The sequence below is a fragment of the Ricinus communis genome, chromosome 1 (assembly GCF_019578655.1).
Source record: "Ricinus communis isolate WT05 ecotype wild-type chromosome 1, ASM1957865v1, whole genome shotgun sequence".
NCBI classification, from domain to species: domain Eukaryota; kingdom Viridiplantae; phylum Streptophyta; class Magnoliopsida; order Malpighiales; family Euphorbiaceae; genus Ricinus; species Ricinus communis.
In genome coordinates, this window is record NC_063256.1 from 528,276 (window position 1) to 544,287 (window position 16,012).

The 16,012-nt window shown below is 34.4% G+C and overlaps 2 protein-coding genes across 2 annotated transcripts; one reads left to right on the forward strand and one right to left on the reverse strand.

Moving 5' to 3' along the window:
• Positions 1–727: 727 nt before the first annotated feature.
• Positions 728–5,099, forward strand: LOC8265795 (palmitoyl-protein thioesterase 1). The gene is made up of 12 exons (XM_002511554.4): positions 728–1,000; positions 1,357–1,441; positions 1,603–1,654; positions 1,741–1,761; positions 1,855–1,908; positions 2,269–2,319; positions 2,965–3,027; positions 3,226–3,291; positions 3,594–3,632; positions 3,938–4,054; positions 4,143–4,235; positions 4,489–5,099. The coding sequence occupies exons 1-12, from the start codon at positions 898–900 to the stop codon at positions 4,750–4,752; spliced, it is 1,008 nt and encodes a 335-aa protein (XP_002511600.2). The 5' UTR covers positions 728–897; the 3' UTR covers positions 4,753–5,099.
• Positions 5,100–5,448: 349 nt separating this feature from the next.
• Positions 5,449–13,761, reverse strand: LOC8265796 (protein ARABIDILLO 1). The gene is made up of 12 exons (XM_002511555.4): positions 11,523–13,761; positions 11,143–11,301; positions 10,966–11,046; positions 10,690–10,821; positions 10,332–10,459; positions 9,803–9,890; positions 8,572–8,666; positions 8,222–8,285; positions 7,869–8,044; positions 6,801–7,022; positions 6,174–6,258; positions 5,449–6,006 (listed from the first exon to the last, which is right to left on the reverse strand). Exons 1-12 carry the CDS (start codon positions 12,876–12,878, stop codon positions 5,830–5,832), a joined length of 2,763 nt encoding a protein of 920 aa, XP_002511601.2. The 5' UTR covers positions 12,879–13,761; the 3' UTR covers positions 5,449–5,829.
• Between the last annotated feature and the right edge of the window lie 2,251 nt (positions 13,762–16,012).

Sequence of the window (16,012 nt, forward strand, 5' to 3'; positions counted from 1 at the left end):
GATTTTGGTCATTGCTAAGGATAATTATGAAGATAAAATAAATATTAATTTAAAGATGTCATCCTAATGTTAAGAATAGCAATGAACTCTTCGTTCTCGCTTGAGCATCAGCGGCGATGTTCAAGTCTTAACTTAAAAAGTTTCACTTAGATTCAACTATAAATTCAAGTTGGTTGAATTATTTGCCAACCATTCAAGTACTCATGCCAAGTTCTTAACGGCTGAATTTCTTTTACCCACCCATGAACTATATTTTGTGGCCTAAACAAAACTATTACTGAAGAACATCGTATTGCAGTATGTCGCTAAGTTTTAATTTCAACACCAAACAAATTAATTCCATAAAATATATATTTAGAACAAAAGTGGAGAATTTATTCATCATTTATCACAGGACAGTATCGTCAAAATGTAATCGGAGGAGCTGAATTGAAGTCTAAATTTAAAATAATAATTATATATTATTGTATTCTGAGTAGATGTTTTATTTTTAATAAATTAATGAAAACTATTTTTAAATCACAATTATCAAATTTGTATTTAAACAAACTGATTTGAAGCGGGTGAGGCGTAAAAAGATAATTCATTTGATAAAAAGTTAAAAGTGAAGTTAGCTCAGAGTCGTACAACAAATGTATCAGGATTGGAAGGTTTTACTCGTTTACAGCATTTTTTGGTCCAAGTAACTAATTTAAATTAATGCAATGTAGTATAACACAAAAACTAAAATAAAATAATATGACTGCTAACAGGGAAACTATCGGACTAGCGAAGCATGGAAGGGTAGTTGGAGCTTCATCCCATTTCCACAACCCAATCCATCTATACTTCTCTCTGTTCACGCCTCCAATCATCGGCTAACTTTTTTTACTGCTTGCTTCGTAAAATCCTTCAACAATGGCTTCTATTCCAATCTCCTTTATCAATGTTATCGTAACACTTTTCTTCACTTTCACTTTCATCCCACTCACCCATTCTGTTCCCTTCATTGTTTTGCACGGTAATTTTCTCTCTCTGCTCTTTTTCTTTCTTTTTAAACTTTTCTTGATTATTGATCCTTCCTTTGATTCTTTGGCACATTTACATTCTTGATAGTTTCTCTTTATGAACATATGTTAATCATTGGATTCTTGAATTACTCTGGGGCTTTTGTCCTTTAACACGTGTAATACTTTCTTTCAATTCCTCTTATTGGGGAAAGGAATTCTACACCTTACCTGTATTTGACACATGGAATTCACTGGGTATTCTGGAAATTATCCTTTTTAAGGGTCAAAAAGCTGAATTTTTCCTTTTTTGGCTTCTTTTCTTAAACTTTTGAATGACACATCTACTTTTGTATATATTTTGTGTCAGGTATTGGAGATAAATGCAGTAATCGGGGAATATCACATTTCACTGAGCTTTTAGGCAACTGGTCTGGAGCTCCAGGATATTGCCTGTATGCTATATTTTTTATAATACTACCTTAGTTATGATTGACGACTGTTATAGTGTCTATGTCTTTCAGTCTGCGTCTATGCATCCATACATCTGGTCTTGTGTTTTTCTAATCAAGCTTTAAACTGCATCTCTTTAAATGATCTCATATTCTCTCTGCAGAGAAATTGGAGATGGGTCATTGGATTCTTGGACTATACCCCTTCTTGAGCAGGTGACTTTTGAACTAGTTTTAGATAATGCCTTTAACTGTGCCATATCTTGCTATCTAATTGTATTCTGTTATGCTTCTGATTGCAGACAGCACTTGCTTGTGAGAAGGTAAAAGCTATTGCTGAGCTTATCCTAACACATTGCTATTTTGGCATTTCTGGTTTATCTATCTGTAAACAAGATATTTATTTCAATTTACAGGTAAAGAATATGAGTGAACTTGCCGATGGCTACAACATAGTTGGGCTATCTCAGGTGATTAAAAAGTTAAATATATACCGCATCAGTTTATTTCTTTCATAATTTTTATAATGTGTATGTTTAAACTGATCTGTTTGTTGACAAGTTGCTAATTCACCTTAATTACTGCATTTTTATACTTTGTATTTTTGTCGAGTGTTGAGATGCTTCATCTCTTGGATTTTCTTTTCCATGTGCAAATGGAGTTGCATTTGTCATGAGATTGATTGGGTGGTATATTATATTAATTCAGAACATACTTCTTTTTCTTTTTTTCCTTCCTGTGTTCATTTGACTTGTCTGGTCATTTCAATTCTGTAGCTTCCATTTTACAGTTTGTGTAAAATTATGTGTTATAATGAATTTACTTTGCAGGGTAACATGGTTGGTCGAGGAATTATTGAATTTTGTGAAGGAGGACCTCCTGTAAGTACTAATCTTGCATATTATTTTTCCTCTTTCAAGTATTCATCGTGTAGCTAAGTTACTTCTTAAAAGTTATCCTACTGTGTTTTAGATAGAGTGCAATAGGACTTTATTAGCTCTTAAGAGTTAAGACAGCCACTACACATGGGTTGTCCTGCGTAGACCATTTCCAATCTAGCAGGCATAACTTGCTGTTCTCTTACTGTATCTATAGCACAATTGTCAAAATAACCCTATCAAGCCACATATAAAATATTGTCACCATCATCAGAGATAGTCGAGGCGGCCAATAAAACACCTACAGAACTTTGACTAACACTAGATCATACCAATAGTTAGAAAAATTGTAAAATTCAACTCAAAATGCTCAAATCACTTGTTTCTATGGTCGTCTTGGATAAACTAAAGCACTTTGGCAAGGTTTCCCATGCATCTGTCTCTTTCAAAACTGTTTGCAAGTTTGCTCTCTGGTTTAGCAACCTCATGATGCTCTACAAGAGACCATGAACCTCCATAGCTTATCATTTCTCTTGTCCTTATATAAATCAGAATGTCTTCTCATCATTTGTGATTTCCCTTCTACAATTTTAACTATTATTACTTCCTTCTATAATGTATCTTTTTTTTTTCTTTTTGGTGCAACAGGTTAAGAATTTTGTTTCACTGGGAGGTCCCCATGCTGGTACTGCTTCAGTGCCATTCTGTGGAGTAAGTGCTACTGCCTTTTTAGTTATAGTCAGTTCATTGCTGCATTCTTTTTTCCATTTTGAATAAACCCTAGCATCTAGATGAGAACCTCTAAGGGCCAAAGCAGAATTCGGAGATGTTTCTTCAGATTCTCACTATCAGAGTTTTAGTGCTTTCTGGCTTGAAATGTACTTCTCTTTTTATTTTTTACTTTTGCAGTCTAGCACCATATGCATTCTTGTGGACATTTTAATCCGGTTAGAGGTCTACAGCAGCTATGTCCAGGTATATGTTACTTTATATGATCTTTTGATGTATTGAGATGTGAAGTTAAAATTATGCAGCAAGGAATTTATATAAAGTCAGTTAATAATTTTACCTGAATAGTACTTCCTTTGGGATTATTTTTTGTTTTATCAATATTAATTCCTAAAATATTAATTTATCTTAGATCATAACACAAAATAAATTAGATAACTAAAACAAATGTGATTTTGTTTCATTCTTACCACAAAAGATGTTCCCTTAGCCCTTGATTATTCTATGCTTTCTGCATCTTGAATTACCTATATGTGGTGACATTGCAGGAACACTTGGCTCCTAGTGGTTATGTCAAAATCCCAACTGTGAGTATTTTATTTGTTCTGATACTGCTGGTTCTTTCTTAAAAATTTGATCTCCAATCATTTTGATAGACTTCAGTCCCACCATCACTAGGAAAAGGAAATTATTGAAGACAAGTTGAACAGCAAAGGATATCATCTTAGATTAAACTAGAATTTCTACAGTTCTTTTGTTTTACTTTCTTAATTTTCTTTTCTGGATCAAGATGCTAATTATTTTGCTTTTCCTTTCATATGCATTAATTATTCTGAGTTGAGATTTTTTGTTAAATCATACTTCTAGCACTAAGAATCATTTACTTCTCTAGGACATTGCTGACTACCTAAAGGGGTGCAAGTTTCTTCCCAGACTTAACAATGAAATCATCCAAAATTCTACTTACAAGGAACGGTTGACTAGCTTAGAAAATTTGGTTTTAATAATGGTCAGTTGAACTCTACTTGGTTGTTGTAACGTATTTTGTTTAATTCAAATTATGCATTTATTCTGACAAGTTTGATTATGCTTATCAGTTTGAGCAGGACACAGTTTTGATTCCAAAGGAAACCTCCTGGTTTGGGTATTATCCAGATGGGGCCTTCTCTCCTGTTCTGCCCGTACAGGAGGTAGTTCTTCTATTCTTTATGATTCCTGATAAAGATGGTCAGTTGCCGGGCTACTAAAATTGAACTTTGTGCTAAATATATATTAACTCAATATCTAGCTGAAGAATTACTATCCACTTCATAATGTTGCAGAAGTCTCATTTCCTTCTGCATTTTCCCTGGCACAAGAAATTAATAAAAACTATCTGGCTATTCAATTTTCTTTTATATGTATGAAATTTCTAATTACTTTAGCATCTCGTCTTTGATTCAGACTAAGCTCTATACTGAAGACTGGATTGGTTTGAAAACACTGGATGAAGCTGGAAAGGTCAAATTCCTTACTGTGTCCGGAAATCACCTCCAAATCTCTCAAGACGATATGAAAAAATACATAGTGCCTTATTTGGAGGACCAGGCATCATACAATCAGATAATGGAAGGCGCTTCATCTTTTAGATGGATATCCTCAATTGGGAACTTCTTTCGCCAACAATTTGGTTTTGCCGAGGGTCAAACAATGCTGCATGTTCAATAAGCACTCTGCATTTCAACAAGAGTGACCAGGTGGTGCAGAATATGCACATTTACATTCATTCTCTGTGCACAACTCCAAACGAAAAGGAGAAACAAAAAGAAACCCACCTGTATATTAGTATCCCATCTTATGGTTTTGTAATACAATGATAAGGCAGCTTATGACCGGAGTGATTGGAAGCTCATAAAAATGGGGATGATGAGGTAGTCCAGTTGAGTTGCTGTCTGATCTTTGACTGTAAAAGATTGGTTATGTTTGTTGAGTTGCTACCTACAATGTTCATAATAATAGAATTTACGTTACTAAAAGCTTTTAAAAAAATAATAAAAATAAAAATCAAAGACTTAGCCTTGCTACTCCCCACAATTTTTATTATTTCTTATGGAGAAGGAAGTTAGGCCGAGGCCTTGGCTTCCCCTTGTCCAGGACTTTCTATCTTGTTGAAGATACGAATTTAGCCGTCTCTGCCACATGAAATAATTTCAAATTTATATCTATGAAGGTTAGACTACAGCATAGTACTGAAGAGACCTGATTGACAATATACTATAATAAATACACTAAAATCGCCCTGGAATCTTGCCCATGACAATATGATGCTATAAGCATACGCAAATTACCTGAAAAAAAATCCCCAAGTTCCAGAATTCAGAATCCACAAAAGTCTCAAAGACTTCAGCGTTAAGCCTCAAAACGTCTCAAAACAGCTTCAATATCATTACAAGGAAGATATGTCACAATGAATACATATAAATAGAACAAAATGAACAAAAAATTATTTACGTGTTTATAGATCAATCCCCCACCAGAAGTGTTCTTGATATGTAAGGAATTGTTACAAAAGAAAAAATATGTATAAATCACACGCAAAACCAAATAAACCACTTCTAACTACCTAGCAAATAAGGGGGTGGGAAGGGAAAGAAGTTACATTGAGCAGTGTCGCTAACCACATTTCTCAGCTCGTATATGGACACTACAAAACAGAATTTATTCCTTCACTAAGAAAGGAAGCTGTGGGCTTAATATGTGAACAAGCCCCCATCAATGACTCTAAGCTAAGGTTGACTGCTGTCTTCATATTGAAGGTTCTATCTGGTGGTGCTCAAGGTTCCTAAGTACAATTCTCGCAAAAATTTTGGCTTCTAGTGGTGCAGTCGCTGCTGCAGCTGCAGCACGCACAACTCGTGCAGCTCCAGCGTTCTGCATAAGGCTTGCATGATGCATAGCATGTCGACCACCAGGAATTGTAAACTGTAGGGAGCATCATTCGATCAAAAAATGTAGGAAGAAAACATTACTCAATCAATCTTACAAGAAGACAAGTAGCAATAATAATGAACAACAGAACTTGCAGGTTGAAAGTTTTTGAGAGTGTGGAAAAGAGCAGGGGTGAGAGAGTGCAAATATGCAATTATTACCTGGAGGAGGGCAAATGCAGCACAAGCCTTTAGTATAGAAGAAGAATTCCGTAGCATGGTAACAAATCTTCCAATTTCAGCTCCACTATGACCCGAAGAGGAAACATGGAGAGCACAGGGAATCCCAGTCAGAAATGTCAAAACAGAACAAGTTAGGTATCAAGTCACATTAATAAATGATAATAGCAGTGAACCTATGAAACTAATTTTGTTCATTAGAAGATCGACCAAGCAACTGTTATGACAAAGGTTATATAGCCAGAATCAAATGAGAAATAATTGGTTGAACTGTCCAAGAGGACAAGGAGTGCCAAAACCCACGATAAATAGAGTAGGTTTCAGCACAAGATGCAACCTTAAGAGTTGAACAAAAAAAATCTCCTGAATACTGGGATCTGATCGAGCACAGAATTTGGCATCTCACAAATCAGTATTTCATATCACCATGTCACATTAACGATCAAACCTAACATATAAAACAGTCGCGTTTTTGCAATCTCATATGATATATCAATTTTTACGCTCCCTGCGATATGATAATTTAATTACAACAGTAACATGAGTCTCTTCTGGTATGCGAGTGTGTAATATGGGGAAAGGGGGATGAGAAAGAAAGAGAACTAAAACCTGCATCGCAGGTGTCCTGCTTCTTGGATACGTGCCCTCTCTGTTACTTGTGCCAATGCTGCTGGGGCTGATGATGCAGCAGCAACAGCAAATGTTTGTTGATCAGAAAATGTAAGGACAAAAGCTTCAATGTGCTTCAATGCCATCCTTCTAGCCCCATCTAAACTAACACTTTTTGAAGTGCTTTCAGTTGAAGTTCCTATCAATGCAAATTCGTCCATTCTGCATAAAAAGACCAAGTATTATTTTAATCAAAATTTCCTCAATTGTGGGAAGGATTTAACAGTGAACAATGAAGGTATGTAAAGTGTCACACAAAGGATATAAATGCCACAATTTTTAAAAGGAATGAGAGAGTAATGTCTAGCAACAAAGACATAACAGAGTTGGATCTTGGACAGGTGATGTGACAGCCTAGGCAGTTCGATAAGTAGGGCACTTAGCAAGACATTCTGAAATTTTTGATATAAAATAAGAACTCCCCCCAACCCCAAAGAAAAAAGACCCATTGTAATATCTCTTTTAATAAAAGCCCTTCTATTTTTTGTCAGAGTGGTCAGGAGATGGCCAGTATAAAGCGTCATTTTATGTCATCATAATTCCATCTACATCCAGGTACTTGTAGATCCCATAAAGGCAGTTTTGTTAGACTAAATATTTTGGAGAAGTATAACAGCAGTCAACCAGATATTCTCAAAATTTAATTTCCAAATTTACTGTCAATTTTACTCTATTGTCAACAGCATCGGTTTGTTTGGCTGTAATTAGTGTTGCAGAAAGGATATTATAAGAAAGGGAGTTAATCGACCTTTTGGTTTTTGTTTAAGGATGGATACTAGACATCCCAAAATAGGGAACATGGAGTGTTACAAATTTTCAATACGAGAGGGCCAGTAATTCACATTATATAGACGGCATATTTATTGCCCATAATGGATTTACTTCAACAAAGACAACAGTCAACACAACTTACCAGAAAATTAAGTATATTCTACCCATGCTTTATGAAAGACAGCTATAGAACAGAAGCTCATAGGAAGTTGAAAAGACTTGGGTTCCAATAAGTACCTTCCATCAAACATGTATGCCAATGCTAGTGCAGCCATGAAGCGCGCCATCTTTGATACAGATGACGAACATAGATGCACTAATGCAGGAACTCCACCTTCCTCCACTATCCGGAGAGCATTACCTGGGTTGAAAGCAAGATTCCAAAGAGCCCCTGCAGCAGTTTCGTGGACATCCTAAGAAGTAAATATACATATAGCTCGAGTCAGGTTCCAAATGCAACAGGAAAAGCACAGTTCATGACATGAAAAGAAAAATATTATTAGTGGTACAAAAAAGGCCAAGATGAACTCGTTAGCCCAAGGAGAAGAGAAATTCAGAGACATTGATTACTAAGAAATCAAAATGCTAACCTCAGCCTCAGATCGTGCTAGAGCAATCAGAGGTGCAACACCTCCTTCACGTCCAATAGCAATGCTAATGAAAACCAACAATTAAACATAACATTAGCATATATGCTTAAGAATGAAGAATGATATACCATTTATTTGCTCAAGTATTTGCATAAACAAGAATATTGCCATGATAAGAGTAACTACAATATAAAATTGCAAGGACCGAAAACAATCTTGAAACAAATCAGCGATCAGAAAATGCAAGACAAACAATAAGCATATTTCCTAGGCAATCAGAAGCTTTATTATGACCTCTGATGAACACATAAATGAGGTCAAAGAACAAAAATTAGAACTAATGGACACACCTATTGGCTTCTGACACTGACAATCCCCAGAGTGCTCCAGCAGCCCTCTCTTGAAGACCTGGGGAGGCATTTGAACAGGATTGTGCAAGAGCAACCTGAATAACTCGCATGAGATAAAACTCTTCAGCATGCAGTGGCACTTTCAAACAAATAGAAAATGCTATAATCCACCAATTTCAATCATGTGAATTCCACATAGCAAAAAGAAAAACTACATAGCCAAACAAAAGAACTATAACTCTCACAACTTAAGTCATTGGCTGTATTGCATACTAATAGTTTCCAACGACCATCACTGCTAACAAAATTTTAACTTGGAATAAGCATTTCCCATAAAACTTCAACTAAGAAAGAGTTCAATATATGCCATAATTACAATTTATTAAGATATCTCTCAGTTTAAGAATCGCAAGAATTGTGAACATAAAAACATCTGGCAAAATAAGCGGAAGAAGTTATCATTTCTCACTTCTCAGTGAGAAATTTGATTCAACAAAACACGAAAATAACCTATTTTACACAAGCCTCAGACCTAGGCAAAGCGCCAACTAAGTATAAATGTTTTTTTAAAAAAAAAAAATAAGTAAGGTCGCCAGCCATTAATAGTACTAAGAAGTGAAGAAAACACCCATATACATATAAGTCCAGGAGAGAGTACAGAATATAAGGCATTGGATTCAAAATTTTATTCAATCATACATATTAACATAGTTATGTAAATGCATGTGTGCTTTGACATCCTAAAGGTGATCTTTCCCTTTTCTAGTGATACCTGGATAACTGAGAAGGTGAATATATGTATTACTTTTAACTTGTAGTTTACAATTTTAAAACTCTTTCACCTTAATAAAGAAAAATGCAAATATCCCCTCCCAAAATCAGACCTTTCTCCTCAATTAATCAATACTTAGTCCATAACACATTAAACTAACATAGAAATAACTCTAAAGCTGTTGTTATTTTTAACTATCTATTATCATTTGTCAATTATTTTTAGTGTTCTACCTGCAGAAGACTTGCAGTCTAGTAAGGAATCTATCAATTAGTCAAGTCATTATGAATAAAATAAGGAGATAAGAATACGTCAGTACTTCCAGCCGTGCAAGTCAACTGAAAGGTGCCTTCTTGTCATGTGCAAGAACCTCCTATAGAGTGCTACTTGAAGCACTTCTTATTGCATGAAATGATGACAAGGCTATCAATTATATACCAGCAAATGAAAATATCATACCAAGGCCTCAACACCACCAGCTGCTGCTATTGCTTCTCGATTCCTGTCATCAAATGATAAGTTCCACAAAGCACCAGCAGCTTCCTGCCTGTTTCATGAACAATTTAAATAGCACAATCAGATGAAATTGCTAACAAGTAATAAAATCTTTCTTGCAGAGATAAAAGTTCTGGCCATATGTTTCCAGACAATGAGTGTCCTGCATCAGACCTTTTTTTATAGCGGTCATTATAAGTGGCCTAGTGGAGTCATAAATGTATCCAGCCAATCATGTTACAGGGAAAAGAAAAACACACCAACACACACACACACACACACACATGTCCCTTTGGAGGCAGAAAAAAGAGAGCAAAATGACAATAGCTAAAACAAAAATCCTATAATAGATAAATAACAAGATTAATAGCATAAAACTTGCAGATAAAGCATAGAACTAGCTGGAAAAAAGGGCAGTATAATTAGATAACAAAATGTAATGCAGAAAGAAGCTTAGATAAGCCCAATAAATTAGGAAATCGTGCTAAATTACCTGACACCTTCATGTGGTGAACGTGTAAGCTGAACAAGTGCTTCAAGAGCCCCAGCCTCTTGTCCAACAGCAGCATTGTTTGTATTGCTATCTCCATGAGCAGCCAAGTTAGCCAAGGCACGAGCAGCCTGGAAAGCCAAAGTTGACAAATCAATTTGAGTCGACTCACTCTCAACGTAGGCTTTTCCTTTCTCCCATTCTGCTCTACTGTTTTAATCAATCAACAACAGCTTAACAAAGATGTAGTCTAGTTGCCTTTGATAGTATTAAATGACAAATGTTTCATTTTAGTGATCTCGCAATGCAGCTTTTTCTTTTTTGACCCTCAGTATAGCGCCTAAAATGAAAAATCACACACCTGCTCTTGCACCCCCTCAAACTTGCAGTTGCGAGCAAGCATCACTAAAGCATGTACACCACCTGCCAGTGCAACTTCCATACTGCACTTGTCATCAGCTGCCAAATTTGCCAAAGCACCAGCTGCACGTTCCTAAAAGATTTAGACAACGGAGCCAAGCCAAGACTCAGAACATAATACAATGGCCACTCAAACTGTATTCAGGAAAAACAGTATTGCACACAAACGAAGTATTTCGTGCAACAAAAAAGTTCCAAAGATTAGTAGAAACTCGACCAGAACTCCATCACCACCGGAGGACCATTTGAATATAAGATCAACTAAAGCTTTTATCCCACCAGCTTCAGCAATGGCACCCTGGTAAATAGTATTCAAACAAACACAAATTAGAAACAAATAATATATGTTTAAGAATTACAAAGACAAAAAGGAAAATCGTGAGGCATTTATAACCTTGTGCTCTTCTCCTACTGAAAGATTCCAAAGTCCTCCAGCAGCCTCTTCAGCCACCAGCCGGTTCATGGATCTCGCCAACCCAGCAAGAATATTAATTCCTCCTTCTTCTGCAACAGCTTTGGCAACATTTGCATTCACTGACAAGTTGGCTATAGCCTACACCATTCAAATAATCAATACATTTCAATTAAATCCTATGTTTTCAACTCAAATCAAGTCCAGAAATATCAGAGATACTGGAATAATAATCTAGAAGTACATGAATTTCAGCCACAATGATAAAACAGGTGTCCACATCTGATCAAGCCACTCAATAAATGGAATTATATAAACATTATATATTACTGTCTGGAATATGAATCCAGGAGTGAAATTACCTTAGCAGCCTCTGACTGAAGACCTTCCCTCCAAGATTTGGCAAGGTCTAGAAGGAGGCGAATACCACCATCTCGCATTACTGCCTCAGCCCTTCCACAATCTATACTAGCATTTTCATCATCAATGACCACAAAAGTCGCAAGTCCTGTGGCTGCCCTTTCTTGGACATCCTCCTGTGAGCTCTGCATTAAACTGAGCAATATTGCTGCACCTTGCTTTAGCCAGAAATCATCCAGACCTTGTGGATTGCTCTCTGCTGTAGGTAGAAGTGTATGTGATAGGATCCATTCAAGCCAGGTCATAATATCATCTAAGTTTTTGTCTTGGGTCTTTGAACTCCTCCAATCCAAAAACACATTTTTCCCTTTCTTTGTATTTGTAGTATCGGCAAATAAAGAAGATAGTCCTTTAAAAATGTCGGTGAAAAGGGCAATTAACAATTTTCCTTTATATCTATTTGCACTGAAGGTGGCATCTTCTTCAAGAACTGAACAGTTTAATGCACACAAAACCTTCAAGCTATGTGATGATGATAGCAATCTAGAAACAGCAGTGGGACCAATATCAGTTCTTGAAACATCCAACCCAATCAGCTTTGGAAGCTTATGCCAAAGATGTGAAATCACACCCCACTTCATATTTGAAGTCCCAGCAACTGACAGGAAACGAACAGATACTACATTTCCCAATGCTACCTCATCAACATTAAGACAGTCCAAAAACCCAATGTCAATCAGATTCGGACAGTGCTTGGCCAAAGCATTAATGGCATCAGCAGAAACATCTCTAATTCCTGAAACCCAAAGTTTCTTTAGTTTAGGACAGCAAAAAGCAATGGCTTTTATAGCATCACTGCTGATCCTCTCACAGAAGTCAGGCCCAAGTTGGAGGCTTTCAAGCAACTCATGCCGAGCCACAATGACAGAAAGGGATGCGTCTGTTATTTTCCTACAATAATCACCACTTATTTCACGCAAATTTTTAGCTTGAAGATGTATTATAGCATCAGCTGACTCTGCTCCGCGGAATCTCAGCTTCTGAAGTTGTATACATCTAGGAGCAAGTGAAGTTGCCGTGGCAGCATCACATTTGTGAGAACGGAGATCCAATGAAGTCCACAAGCATGGAGAGATACCCAGAGCCCTCCATGTCCTACAGGTTGATGACAAGCTCGCACGGTCCCGATAATTGAGACAAGAAAATAGCTGAATTACTGTGTCGTCAGGCAAACCAGTCCAATCAACAGCCTCATTGCTATCAGAACAAGAAACCTCATCTTCAATTTCCGGGAAACTAGATAAAGCCACCTTCTCTTTACCTTTCCTTGCCACTTTACGCCTCACCCTACGACTCATTTCTTGATCAAATACGAAATAATCAGGCACTAACACCTTTAGACCTTAGATACTAAATCCTACAGCCGGTGAATAAACAAATAAGTACCCATTTAACTCATACCCTTGACATTTAAATCCCAGATAAGCACAAAGAGACCAAGCCATCAATTGTTATTGACCTCAAAACCCTAACCCTCAAGCAAGAAATAGAATTGCGTATACAAATCACAAAAATATTAAAGATTTGCAATCCACAGTCACCCTAATAGACCACCAATTTAAATAGCTCAATAAACTGTGAAGTTAGAAATGCATTGCAGACAAAGCAATCAACGCTTTCTTAAACCTGAAAAGCTTAATCTTTATGAAGTTTGCGTGTAACCCTTATAGATTAAATCAGTTGCCTTTAAGGAACTGCATAGAAGAAACGTTAATGGAGCTTCAATAGATTATAAAGAGAAAAACCCAAACCCAAAAAAAAAAAAAAGGAAAAGGAAAACTAAAGAGAATTCAAGTGGGCAATATAAAGAAGAAAGAAAGAAACCCTCAAAACATTACTCTCCCCTCAAAATTTTCTATCTGTTGTTTCTTATTGTTTATTGTTAGGCAACAAATGTAAAAGACAGATGAGAGAGATTGTCTCTGTTGGGATAGGTCTGTAAGATAAAAAGAAAAAAAAAAAAACTTTGGGATTGAATTACTGCATTGAAGCTGTGATAAGGGTAGAGAAAGATGGTGTGAAACTACAGCTCATTACGGAAATATCATCAGATGGCAATCACCTCCAATGCATAATGGGATTTTTTTATTTCTATTACCAAAAAGATAGACTTTTCTTTTCTTTCTTCAATAGACCAACCTTCAAAGTTTAACATCGTATACCAATATTTCAGTATTGTATTTTTCAGTTTGGGCCAATTTTCCCTTTTTGAGTCTTTTCTTAATGAGAGTTTTGATATAAGATTATGAGTTTTGATTATTCCTCTAATCTATGGATGCATGTGGCATGCATATGTTACATCTACATACGGGTATATCATGGCAATAGCATACTAAATTGACCAAGAAAATTTATTTCTTAGTCGAACCAAATAATTCACAGCATTATTTTTATCTCATTTTCATTCATGATAAGAGTTCGTATATGTTCTTGCTATTTGTGTGTGTCAGAGAGAGAGAGAGAGAGAGAGAAGATAAATTTTTTTTCTTTTTCTTCTTTTGTTTCTTTCCATTATATATAATAAAATAAAATATATGCTTATGTGAAATAAACACATTAACTGTCAAAAAAACTGACTGTGGTAAAATTATTTTGAGTTTATCCGAATATGAAGAATAATTACATATTTCAATATATATGTTTTACAAATTATTTTTTAAAATATTTAAACATTTTTATGGGATTTTTAAAAAGATTGTTAAGTATTGCTTTAATCACGTTATTTATAAAATCAATTAAAAAACGGTTGATTAATATCAAAGATGACTTATTACTGTGATACTTTAAATGAATTATAATAAATTTAAGAAATAATCCATTTCATTGATATTCATTTAAGTATAGTGCAAAAAATTTCAGCTTAGATTTCCTATAATGTCTTCGAAGGTTATCTGATTTGCTTTGTTTATTAAATTAAAAAGATTGGTGAATGGAAGTGAAAAAATAAATTAAAAAAATATACAACAATTTTAGAATTTTGTATAATAATATGCTAATGAAGTAGAAAATCAAATAGATACTAAATTTAATAATAGTTCAAAATTAATTTTAAAAATCATTTTGTCTTTTCACATTCAGCGCATTACTTTATTGTTGAGCATTAATATTGTAATTATATTTTTTAACTATAAATATAATAATTAAAATAAGAACACAGTAGATTACTCATGGATGAAAATAATCATTTTCTGCTAATTTTTTATTATCATGCATCATAAACTACTATAAAAATCATAGAATCAACTATATATATATATATATATATATATATATATATATATACTTTGCTTCTCTTTATTGCAGTTAAATGTAGAAACCCCAAGATAAAATACAAGTTTTTTCTGTTTTTGTTAATCTTTTTATTATTTTCAATAGTTTTCTTATGCTTTATTAGATTAATTTCCAAACAACACCTTACTAATAGATGCCTTGGCAATGAGCTTGATAAATTCGCAATTGGTAAAAATTTACAAATCAATTGTTCTTTATGGAATAATCTCTTTTATTTTTTTATTTAAGTCATTTCAGATTCTCCTTCCTAAAAAACTAATTAAAGGATTGTTGTTGGTTTTTACTTTTCAGACTATTGCTCAATTTGTTATTATTTTTCATAAGATATTATATTTTTATTATATTTTCTTTAAAAAATAAGTTTTTATCTATTTATAAAGTGTTAATTTTTTAGAGTATTTTTTTTAGAAGAGGATCAATAGACCACGAAGAGCAAGGGATAATTATTTTTTTATAATTACTACAAAAAAGAAAACTTATCTAATATAGAGAAAAAGACTCAAACTTAAGATCTCTCGCTCAAAAATAAATATTTTTATCACTTGAGTTAGATATTAAGTCTTTTTTATAGAGAGTTTACTTCTCTTTAAATAAATTTTTTCATTTTATGTGAATGAAAATATGAAAAACTAATAACAATGGATTATATATTTCAATTATTGTATTAGAAATTTAGTGAGCTAAATTATATATTTCAATTCTTTTATTTGATAGACAAGGGGTTAAAAAGAGTTATAAAACATTAAGTTAAAAAATTCAATAATAGGTTATTGTGGTCTTTTGAGTAAAAGTATGGCTTTTTCAGTGAAATTTTGCATTTATGGTAAATATAAATTGATAGTTATTTATGGAATTAAAAAAAGAAAATATGTCTGTCTCCTCACAGCATCAATGAGTTTGACACGTGTGTTCCACGCGCACTTGAGGATCATGGACTGCACCTGCGCTAACTATAGACCGAATTTATTGTATTTCTAGCTACATTTGTTAGTTTCAGCTTAGATTAGGGTTTCGTAACTTTCTTTTTATTGGAATTAGTCGCGCACTCGTAGTGCGATTACCCGATTGTTATTATCAAATGATATAATTTAATAATTTTTTATATTTAATATTAATTTATAATATTTTAAAAAATAATAAC